This window comes from Camelus dromedarius, chromosome 7, assembly GCF_036321535.1.
Source record: "Camelus dromedarius isolate mCamDro1 chromosome 7, mCamDro1.pat, whole genome shotgun sequence".
Lineage (NCBI taxonomy): Eukaryota > Metazoa > Chordata > Mammalia > Artiodactyla > Camelidae > Camelus > Camelus dromedarius.
The window spans coordinates 24,921,747-24,934,072 of NC_087442.1; the positions used below are offsets into that span (position 1 = coordinate 24,921,747).

A 12,326-nucleotide genomic window follows, 5' to 3' on the forward strand; every position below is an offset into this window, starting at 1 on the left:
ACCTCCACTTATTCCCAAAATTATCACGCCCATTTCCATGGCTTATAAATCCACCTGTATGTTGGTAACCACCAACTTTATATCTCTAACCTGCCTTCTCAATTCCAGATTCATTTATCTAACTGCCTACCCCACATGGCCACTTGGGAGACTAAGGGACATCTCAAATGGACATGCCTGAGCAGCATTCTTGACCCACCACTCCCTTCTGCCAAACTGTTCCTCCCTTAGCCTTCATTTCAATCAATGGCACCTTTTCCTCATTTCTTACATTTTATCTCAAATATATGTAAAATGTATTGCCTTCTCTTCATCTTTGCTTTTTACCAATCTAAATTAAGCTAAAATCTACTCAACTCCCTACTCTATTCTGCTCCTCTGTAAAACTGCCTGACGGATTTCCTGTCTATGTTTTCTATTGCTGTGTTACAACTTACCATCAGCTTAGTGGTTTAAAACAGCATGAATTTACTGCCTCATAATTGCTGTGGGTTAGAAGTCTAGGCTCTGGTTAGCCAGGTCCTTGGGTCAGCTGAAATCATGGTGTCAGCTGGGCCTGTAATCTCCCCAGAAGCTCAGGGTTCTATTGCAAGCTGATTCAGATTATTGACAGAATTCAGTTCCCTGTGTTTAAATTACTGAGGTACCCATTTTATTGCTGACTATTGCTATAAGGTCACTGTCAACAACTAGAGGTTACCCCAGACCCTTGCCATGTGGCCCCTTCCTTTGACAACATGGAAGCTTACTTTTTTAGGCCAGCGGGAAAATCTCTCTTTTAAGAGTTCACTTGATTAAGTCAGGTCCACCCAAGATAATCTCCTTTTTGATTAACTCAAAGTTAATTGATGGGGACCTTGATTATCTCTGCAAAATTCCTTCACTTTAGCTATATAAGAACCTAAAAGATCCCAGAAATAAAATCTCATTGTATTTACAACTTCTGTCCACACAGAAGGGGAGAGGAATATACTAGGCTTATATACTAGGGGCAGGAAATTTAGGGGTTGCTTGGAATTCTGCCTCCCACACTTGGTTTCCACTCTTCTTACCTTCAATCTTGAGAATCCAGCTAGCCAACATGTTTTATGAAATTCATAAATTTACATAAACTTTAAATTAGATCATGATACTAAGTTACTATGTTCCAATTACTCCTAATTGCATTAGTACTAAAATCCAAATTCCTTCTGATAGGCTACAAGGTTTTGTATGGTTTGAACCCTATTGACTACTTCTTGGACTTTGTTTCATGTGACTGTAAACTTAACTCACTACCCACAGCCACACTGGCCTTCTCTCTGACCTGCAAACATTCCAAACTCATTCCTACCCCAGGACCTTTGCACTTGCCATTTCCTCTGTCTGGAATGCTATTTCTAAGTTATTTACATGATTGGTTCCTTCTTTCCAGTTAGATCTCATCTCAAATATCACTTTCCTTGCTCACACAATATAAAATTTCTCCCTCTGCCTAATAACTTTTTAATCACATTAAAATGTTTTATTTTCTGATTCAGTATATGCTTATCTGTTCATTATCTGTGTCCTTCATTTAACTGTAAACTTGTGAGAGCCTGGACTATATCCATCTAACTAACCATTATATCCCCAGTAGCTTGAAGAGCACCTGGCACGTGGGAGACAGTCGTGGTGTGTTGGGTAAAAGAAAAGGATTCCATCAGAATTAAATGTACTCAGCATAGTTCTGATAGAAGAAATCTATGTGGGCTGAACAGAATAACATCGGTCATTGACCTATAATCCAAGTCTAATAAATTGACTGGAGATAAGCCTCTTCCTGCTTATTTTATTTTTCATTTGGAAACATTTTTTTAAGAAGGCAATTCTCACTAAAGCCTCGTGGACATGATAAAGCATTTTTTTCTATTCATCAATTCTAGGTATCCTTTAGCATTTTTTACCTATCATTTACCACTTTCTAACTGCATAAATATATAAGCTAATTCTAGGATCTCTTCAGGGTGGGGAAAATCATCCAGTTGCCAGTGTTAACTCTAGGACCCAGGGAGATCAGTTCAGAGAAATTGTAGACAACTTCAGAAATCTACAGTTTTGAAAGATTATTTTTGTTTTTTTTCTTTTAAAGCAGCCTTTGCATTACTTAGGAACCATTTTAAAATAGAGGGAGTACTCCAAAATAAATAAATTTGGCTTATTGTTAATGCATTCTTTATTTATTTACATGTTTTTAAGTGGAAAAATACAAAGTGTGATTTAAATAGAAAAATACTGAAAATCTATCATTTCTATAAAGTTCTTTATATTTTTTATGATTTCAAAAATAATAAAAATATGTTAATGGTATTTTTATTACTTCTGTGTTATTTTCTGTACTTTTCCAATGTCCAATTCTTGGTGTTACTGCTTCAAGAAGAAAAATTAAAGACAACTATTTCTCAATTTTTCTTTTTTTTTCGCCACAATAAAATAGATAACTGAATGAGAATGTAGACTACATTTGGAAACAATAGATGTGAGGTTACCAAAGAAACTGTGCTTGTACCTGACCTTCTTTATTGCTATTCTTTTTTGTTGTTGTTGTTATTCTGTGAGCCAAAAAGCTGAAAATAACTAGGGGAGATAAAGGAAGAGTTGATGTTTTTCACAGAACTTTTAATTATTTTTGTCTGGTCCAGATTTATTCCATTTGACTAAGCCCCAAAGCACTATCTATTCTAGGAAGAGCAAGAATACGTCTGGTAAGATGGTTGCAATTACTTTGGGGCAGAAGAAACAGAGGGGAAACAGCTTTGAGAGGCAAAGTGGACCAGACCAGAGTCCCTTCAGAGCCTGGGATGCCAGCTACCAAAGTGAAATGCCAACGGACACATTCAGTTCTGTTAAGTTCATTTTCATCTGCTCCCAAGTCTGCTCATTTGTCTTCCCTCACTCACGTGCCGATGATGTGTGTACTAACCACAAAACACACACCCCCCCCCCCCGCACACCCGTTTCTCGTGAATTCCCATGAGTATCAAGTACTGCGCTAGGTTCCTTCGCAAGCACTTCCTTTTAGACTGAATAAAGGGAACAACAATTACAACATACTCACTCTTGTCTTTGTGGGAAGCAGTGATGACTCTCCAGGTAGAGAGTCAAGAGATGCAGAGTCAAGGTCACCTCTGTCCTCAGTGGTGAGCATCCCCCTCGTCTCCCTTCTTGGCTGGTAGCACAGGGAAGGCGGGAGCTGCCGCTTCCCACTGACCGTCAGAGACGATTCTGCTCGTGCTCCTTCCGTGAACGCTTTTCCCCGTGTTTTCACACAGGCGCTACCCTGAGTGTCACTGCATCAACTTCGGGTCGTGGTTTATCATGTCTTTCCCGGCTGCTGTTATTATTCTCCTCTTGTCCTGGGTCTGGCTTCAGTGGCTGTTCCTAGGATTCAAGTGAGTACATCCTCCATTTCAGTCGGAGAAAAAAGGTGCCTGGGTTCCACGTTCTTGGCTCCTCATGCAGGGCGTTACACCCATTTCACATGTGCTGAGTTTTTTTGCACTACTCTTCCCCTGCACAGCTGACACGTATGAACACATACAGTAAAGATACTCTAGAATATCACCTAAACCATGCTGGCTGTGAAAGAGAGTTTGCAGAAAGCAAATGCATCTTGGTCTCCTTTGATCCTAAGCCATTAAGGTATTAATAGACCAGAAGGGCATAAGGAGCTTATTATGAGGAGGACGGACACAGTCCAACCTGTTAAAGTGGAATTTTCAGAAGTTTTGTCTCTCCTCTTGGTTTAATGTGGGGATTTCCTCAGATTGTCAAGTTACCTTAAACTGATGTGCAGGGCTTCCTGCTTCATCCTAGCACAAACATTGATACATCCTTGAAAAACTAAAATAAAGATCTGAGAGTGTGCTCTGGGGAAAGAATATTGGATTGGAATCAGGAGACGAAGGACAAAGCTGTGGCTTCTTTCAAGACAGATGAGTGACCCTTGCAAGTCCCAACCCATTCTCAGTCTTAGTGTCTTCAACAAAATATGATAGAATTTAACCGGAAAATCGGCAAGATCACTTACAACGCCGTGATTCTAACACGGATAGGCCCAAGGTGAATACAGAGAAGTCAAGGTAGGGAACACTGATCAATAAAGAGCCAGAAATTACCTACCTCCTCCCAAAGAAAATAAAATTTAAAAACAAAGAGCCAGAAAATGTCAAATATACATATTCACGGAGAATTTGCAAATGTTACCTTGGCTGGGACTAAAGTCGGTGGTTCATAAATACCGATGAGTCATATAACTTATCCCAGCTTTGAAAATTATCTTGCCAGGCTTCAGAGCAAAATCTCAAATGCTGCATCATAAATCCAACAATACTCCAAAGAGAAAGGGGAAAGGGCTGGGTATCAAACCTTGAGGAGTTTTTCCTAAAAAAAACAAAACAATTTAACTTCATTTTTAGAGAGTTTGATCTGAATAATTGCAGGGACCTATCAATGAAACAGCATGTTATCCACCAAGCGGGTGAGACTGAAGTCAGCTATTTGTGCTGCCTTTGAGATCGGGTGGTGGTCCACACCCATGTCCGAGTTTTCCAAGCTGGAGTCATATAAGGACTAATATTCTTCCCTCTCCATTCCTCTTCCAGGTTTTTCTCCAGAACTGCTATAATTTTGTTAGTAATGGGGAGATGGCACTGATGATTTTTTTAAAAATCTATTTGTCCAGATTGTGGGAGCAGTGTGAGGCCATCCTCCTGCTGAAGCAAATGTGTGGAATGTCACTGACTTCAGCAAGTGGGCATCAGTAGGGAGAGGCCAGCTGCATACTAAATGCCTCTTCCTGGAAATCCAAGCCTTTGGGGTCTATTCAGTTGTACAGGTAGCAACGCAGGATGCAGGGGGCAGGGATCCCCAACCAATGGAGAAAGCATCTGGTCCCAGACCCACAACTGTTCCTTTCTCTTTTTTTCTTTTTTTTTTTTTTTTGCTGTGTATAATGACTTTATAAAATATGTATGCCACCCTTGTCATTTTTCTCTTGAAATGTCCCACCGTTTAAAAAGGAGAAATTAAGAAGATAAAGGGCAGATGAAATGTGTTTTCTATGAGGAAAAAAAAATCCTGTGAAGTGCATACATTAGGCAAATTCCATAAATCATGATCAGCGGCATGTTGAAACAGTCCCTTTGCTGTCCACTTTTGGTTCAACACAGCGCAGCTTCATGCTTCAGCTAATTTTTCAGTGTCCTCTTCAGTCTGCCAGGGTGTTCACCTCCGGAGGTTTTAGATCGACAAACAGAAATTATCAGCCACTCCCCTGGCAGGCCACCATGCTTTCTGATTAGTGTGTTGGCTGTTTACACAGTTAACTCACCCATTATAAATGACCCCAGCCTACCTGGGAAGTGAGGTCATCTATCCATGCCACCGAACTTACTCAGATGGAGAGGCTGATGCATTGTCATATGCTTCATCAGTTCCTTTGTGAAGGCATTAACCTTCATTTGTAGCAAAGCCAATTTGGCTTTTGACTTAACCATTGCTTGCCCCTAACCAAAGTGACAAAATACACATACAGTCTACTGGGTAGAAACCAGTTTCTGAGGAGACTCATTTCTTTCTCTAACTCTCCTTTTTTATTCTACAGATGGTTCTCAAGGTTGTCCGTGGATTCGTTTCTTTTAATGGTAGTATTTATGTTGTGACAAAGGGTAAAATTTCAAGATGGACACTAGTCAGTAATTTAACTGAGACTATAAAAATTAAATATCATCTTGCTGATCTTCAGTGCAACAGCTTCCACCTAATCGCGTTCAGTGGGGGTCGTGTGGGTAGAAGGGTGACTATAAATCTGTAGGACGGATGACTTAAGAATTGAGGAAACTCTGCTCCTTCAAAGGTAATAACAGTCCATCTGAGTAGCAGAGTTGCAGAAAAAGGAGTAAACATAACACGTCTTTGTGTGATAGCTGCCCTCCCACCATAGCAGTCTTCCTCTTTACTCCCTCATAAATATCCATGTTTACCCCAGCAATTTTACCAAAGAAAATGTCCCTGCTTCTTTTCTTTTTTTAAACTGCTGTATTCAGATATGATTGACATACAAAAAGCTGTACATACTAGATGTACGCAGAACTTACTATCTGGAGGTAAGCAAACAGCCATGAAACCATTGTCGATATCATTGCCGTAAACTTACCCATCACTTCCAAAAGCTTCCTCCCACCTCCTTTGCTTTTTTGTTGTTTTTTTTTCCTTCCTACTGTAGTACAAGCACTTCACATAAGATTTACCCTCTTAGCAAAATTTTAAGTATATAGTATAATATTGTTAATTATAGGCTCTATTTTGTACAGTCGATCTCCAGAGCTTGCTTACTTTGCATAACTGAAACATACCCTTTGGTCAACGTCTGCCCATTTTCCCCTCACCCCAGCCCCTGGCAATCACCTTGTTTATTTTAGACTCCACAGATAAGTGAGATCACACACTATTTGTTTCTCTGTGTCTGACTTATTTCATTTAGCATAATATCCTCCAGGTCCATCCACAGTGTAGCAAGTATCAGTGCTTCATTTCTTTTTATAACTAAATAATATTCCATTGTATGTGTGCACCACTTTTTTCTTTATCCATTGGTCCATCCATGGACATGTGAGTTGTTTCCATATCTTGGCTATTGTGAATAATACTGCAATGATCATGTCAGTGCAAATATCTCTTCAAGATTTAGATGCTAGTTCCTTCGGATATATGCCCAGAAGTGCTTTCTATACCAACATATAACATATTCTAATTTAGCTATTCATATCATACATTCCAAGAGATAATCCATAATAATCTGACCATTTTCCCGTTTCTTTCTTTCTCTGGGTTTTGTTTGTTTTTTTTTTAAATCAGGCTTTAGAGCAGCACCTTACAAAAAAAAAAACTGTTCAAGGTTTTGAAGACCCTGGACTTTTCAGGATAAGAAAATTATTCACAGGGGAAAGAGGTCACTAAAATAAGCAGCTAAAATAAGAGACTGACAGTTGCTATTGAAAGTAAATTGGAAGATTATCTGGTGGATGCTATTAGGACATAAGGAGTGAAGAAACTCAAAGAAAAATGGAACTGGATTTAGTTCTAAGAAGAGACCTAGTTTGGACTTTGCTCACGATCAGTGTGTGTGACTTTCCATCCCTAGTGTATAACTGTGAAAACTGATGGATCTAACAACCAACTATCTTATAAATTTGACAAAGTTAATGAGTCAAGTATTTATACCAGTGTTTAGAGATACTGGGCCAAAGAAAACATTCTTGAAACCGCCCCCTGCCCTCAAATAATTTGCTTTCTCATTAGTGAGATAAATCTTATACATATGCACAATGAACAATTAAGATACTTAAGAAATACGTTAAAATATGTATCAATCAGGTGTATAATAAAGTATTAAATTGGAAGTGAGTGGCACATGGCAGAATTCCAATGGTGCAAAAGGACTTGGAAAAGGAAGAGATCAGTGGGAGATGTCATGGAAAATGTGGAAGGAAAGTTAAGCATTGAACATTGAGCAAACCAGGAAAAAACAGAAAAGAGGGGAGAGAACATTGAAAAAAAGGAGACAGAGGTATAGACAAAAAACACAAATTTCTATTATTGGCGGGGATATTTGCATATTCTGACTTTTTCACACAGAATTCTATGAAGGAAAAATTCTTTGCTTAACAGGCTTAATTATTCTTTTCAGTTTTAAGGAGATGTTCAAATGTGGTAAGACCAAAACATCCAGACAAAAGGCTTGTGCTGAGGTGATTAAACAAGAATACCAAAAACTTGGACCAATAAGGTAAGATACAGACATACACACACACACACAGCTATATGCTGCTTATACTCCAAGTACTTGTTTAAAGGCAAATATGCACATAATGTCTGTAACGTATTTATTAACCCTTGAAAATGTTCTAACCTTTGCGACTATAACTCAACATAATAAAGCACATACCTCATCTAACTAAAAGTTACCGGATAGGACAAGAGGCTGGGAGGATTCTGCTGATTCTCTTAAATTATTGACACGTTGGGGTTTTACTGTGCTTAGTGTTCTGCTAAGATCACACTTGACAACAGCTCAGGGAGCTTCTGCAAATGTCTTGGCTGAGAAAATAAATGAAAGGATTGGAATTTTCCCACAGGTATCAAGAAATTGTGACCTTAGTTCTCTTCATTATAATGGCTGTGCTCTGGTTTACCCGAGAACCTGGGTTTGTTACCGGTTGGTCTGCACTTTTTTCAGAGTAAGCATTACATGTTATGTTTGTGAACCCTTTCTGTTTTATACTCTGCTTTTTTTTTTTTTTTATTGTTTTCTGCCTAAATGGTTTCTGTAATTCTGGAAGATTGTATGAGATTTTTTTTTTCTTCCTTTTCCATTGAAAAGATTTTTTCGTTCTAATCTTTTCAGAAAAAAAAAAAAAAGATAAGGAATGAAATCTAGGATAAGGCAGCAAACAAGATGACCAAACTGCCCTGTAACTAAAAATCACGCTCGTTCAGACAAGGCTATTTTCACCCTTACGAAATTAGAAATATAATTGGCAGGAAAGCCATGTTTTAAGATGGTTTGGAGTATGGACTTTGGAGCCACATTGCTTGGGTCCCATTCCCGGCTCTTCCACTTACCTTGGGCAAGTCACTAACCTCTCAGTCTCTCCATCTGTAAAATGGCACTAATAATAGCACTTGAAACAGTGCTCCCCTTCTACCCACAGGAAGTGCAATATAAATACTTATTATGTGAACTAAATGCCACTCAGCGTTTCTTAGTAACCTGATCTGAATTCATAGTCTGTGATTTTTGCTGACTTAAATTTTGTACTTCTGTGGAGGGTTGTCTGCTTGGTTCGCTCTCTTGTCTTTTCCTCTGCTGATGTCCATCTCTGTATGAGTTCACTATAAACCTACCCCTGCCCCTATTTTATAGGTGAGGAAGTCCTGAATAAGTATTAAGACTGAGTGTACAAACTAACGTTAGAAGCTGGGCCAGAGTTAATTTTATCTCTCAGCGTCTTCTATCCCGGCACACGTTGCTGAGTCATGTGAAGTGAGGGGGAGATTGTAGCATACTTTTCTAAATTAAGGACCATCCTACATGCCAATATAAATACTCTGGTTTTGCGATTTGCGTTCCCAAGTCTTATCTTTCACCGAAGCACTCCACTTCCTAAATTCAGCAGATCTCTGATTTGAACTTCCTGTCTTACACCCCCCAGCAAAATTCAGTGTAGTTAGGGGCAGAAAACAAAATTATTTGAGTCAGATCTGTTCTGCCCACATGGAATAAAGAAATTCCTCTCTTCTTGAATCAGAGCCTTCTGGTGATACAGGCACTGCCAATATTTTTTTAAAGCTGCAGAGTCCGCGTGCAAATTCCTAGTGAACACACGAGTGCAGCACTGCTGGGTGGTACATGTTACAAAGGGTCAGCTGCACCCTTGCAAACTTTTTCTTTCCGTTGGCACTAAAACTTCTCATTTTAAGAAGTCTAAGCAAAAGGCAGTATCCAATCCTTCAAAGCAAGCTATTCAAAGCAAACTGTTGCTTAACAGTTTGATTAGGACTTTGTAGTTTGGTAAGAGGACCTAGACCAACAAAAAAAATAATTCTCCCTCCTTCTTAAAATCCCACCTCTATCATTCCAGGTAGGGAGAGTCTTCTCTAAACACCAGTGTGTAAAAACTAAATGAAACCAGACAATGGCTAATGAAAACCAGGCAGAAATCCCAATAAGAAATTCAATATAATCAGTTTCTAATTTCTATTCCTTATGGGAGGAAAATGTAGGAGATGTTCTGTCTGCAGAAAGAAGACAATGTATTTATTATGGGGAGATGCTCATGTTACCTAGAATTCTGACAAAACCATAAGAAAAGGAACGAAGGTTTGAGGGAGGAAAGGATTTGAATATATGCATCTAATTGGCTATTAGACTTATAAATTGCCAAAGCAAATAAAATTCGCAGAAGCTTGTAATACTGAGGCAACCTAACTTAGTTCATAATAAACCAAGAATAAAACAGTAACATTTTTCAAGGTTTTTTGAAAAGCAGTTATTTCAGTATTTATGGCTGGATTTTATTTAAAGTATGTATTCTGTAGAATATATTTGTAACATAGAGGTTTTAGGCATTTAGAGTTTCCAAAGCTAGAATGGCAGATGAAGATTTATAGCTACCACCTCCTGTTTTCATTCCATCTGTTTGAACCTGGAAGGAATTCAATATGTCTTTTCATATAAAACAAAATCAGATTACATGATGCCTGACCCAATTTGGCCAAAATTCAACCAAAATGATAACTGAAATAAGAGAAATAAGGAACAACAAAATAATAAGTATTGGTTAAGTTTGTTGAAGAAATTACACCCAAGGCAGCTTTTTACTCCACAATGAAATAAAGAAATCTATATTTAGGGAAAACAGACTGCTTTGTAAAATTATCAGATTGAATAAAATAATACATTTCCCTCATTATTCAGATTGCTGAAGTAAATTATAGGAGTAGAGAGCCTCTATAGTACGTATGCACTGCTGAGTTACAAGGTAGCAAATTAATCTTTAGGGTGTACATACTTTTCAGACTACAAAGATTCACTAGTTAATATGCTGAATTTTAAAATTGATTTCTAGTTATTTATGCCTGTTCATATCTTTTCTCCAGGTCCTTCTTAACTGTTGAGGCTTCTGGGAACCTGTCTTACTTGCTAGAATGACCCGGTGATTCTAAGGCCCCATCTGTTCCTGAATCACTGTTAATTTGTACAGTGATCATTTTTGAGCATCTCTCATAAGCCATGCTAATCATTGATATTCTTGATTGAGTTTCACAGAGTGCAAAGCATTAAATGGGTTGATTTCATGTGTATGATGTGGCCAGGGCTTATAAACACAGAAGCAGATGTCATATCTTTAAAACAAAAATCAGTTCCTTTTCACAAATCCAAAGAAGAGTTTTAGAGGATTCTAGAAACATCCATGCCTTGCCACAGTTTCAACAGTAGCCTTTTATAAATCAGTTATACAGGACTTGGCCTAATGTAATTAAAAGCAATAATTCAGAGAAGGAATTGTTTACCAGATCCATCAGCTTTACCAAAAGGGGATTTTTGGCCTATAATATCATCATGTGTATGTATACACAATTTTGAAATTAAGGAGACACATACAGACAATGGGAGCGTGGTCTGAGATTTTCAGTCCCACTGTTACGTATTTAGTTGGGAACCATAGATTTTAGAACAGATTATCCAGAACAAATAGCCTACACCACCACTCCTACTTTATGCTCTAGGCATAGTCCGGTGGTGCCTAGTTCATACAAATTCTTGATGGCATTTTTAAATGCATGTGCTTGTCTTTTTTTTTTTTTTTTTTTTTTTAGGTATCCTGGTTTTGCTACAGATTCAACTGTTGCCTTGCTTGTAGGACTCCTGTTTTTCCTTATCCCAGCTAAGAGACTGACCAAAACTACACCTGCAGGAGAAACTGGTTGAGTATTATTTATAGTTCTGACTGAATCTGACAGAAGAGCCAACATACAAAACCCCCTTGGTTTCAGTTAGCACGTAGAACAGAAGGATGGACTCAGACGCAGCCCCTGAGATACATACCCCGTGTGCACACTGCAACCCCTAACCAGGCAGCACACACCCTCCTTCCCCCTCTAAAGGATCATCTGACTGTGCAGAAGTGAGAGGTAGACTTCCTTATGCACCACGATTAGGATTCTGCTAGAGGTGATGCATTCATTCAGTCTGCTATAAGCCCCCCTCCCCTGTCATAATCAGAATTAATCTTACTATTGGCAAACATAGAAACAAAAACTTGGAAGTCCTACTTCATGATGAACCCTTGGTAATAAATGCTAAGGATCCAACGTGAGGAATTTCAAGGGAAAGAGTACTTACAGCCTCCTAGTAACCTTGGAGAAAATGCTGATCAGCCCCATACTTAGCCATAACCTAGTGTCACAGTTGAAAGAAAACGTATTCAGGGAGCATTCATTGTCTTTATAACTCATGGACAAAGAAGTGTGTATGTTTATGTGTTCATGCCCCTCCCTCCCACAACACACATACTTCTTAAATACAGGATTCATTTATGCCTGTGCTTTATTCTAACACAACATGTTTTGGGTAGTCAGATTCCTATGTTGTCAGTGTGGGACAAAGGGTTTAAAATTGTTTGAAATAGCCTAATAGAGTTGTGGCTTTTAGTTGTTTTTCCTTTCTTTCCTTCCTTCCTCCCGTCCCTCCTTCCCTCATCCCAGTAGCTGCGTTGGCCCACCTGACTCCTTGACTCAGAATT

General features: G+C 38.7%; 1 protein-coding gene across 1 annotated transcript in view; it reads left to right on the forward strand.

Annotated features, from left to right (window-relative positions):
- The window catches only part of SLC13A1 (solute carrier family 13 member 1), a 74,175-nt gene that overhangs the window by 51,774 nt on the left and 10,075 nt on the right, over positions 1–12,326 (forward strand). Inside the window, exons 8-11 of the mRNA XM_010975605.3 lie at positions 3,291–3,410; positions 7,709–7,807; positions 8,157–8,258; positions 11,401–11,507. Coding sequence (XP_010973907.2) covers positions 3,291–3,410; positions 7,709–7,807; positions 8,157–8,258; positions 11,401–11,507 — 428 coding nt within the window. The remainder of the gene's footprint in view (positions 1–3,290; positions 3,411–7,708; positions 7,808–8,156; positions 8,259–11,400; positions 11,508–12,326) is intronic.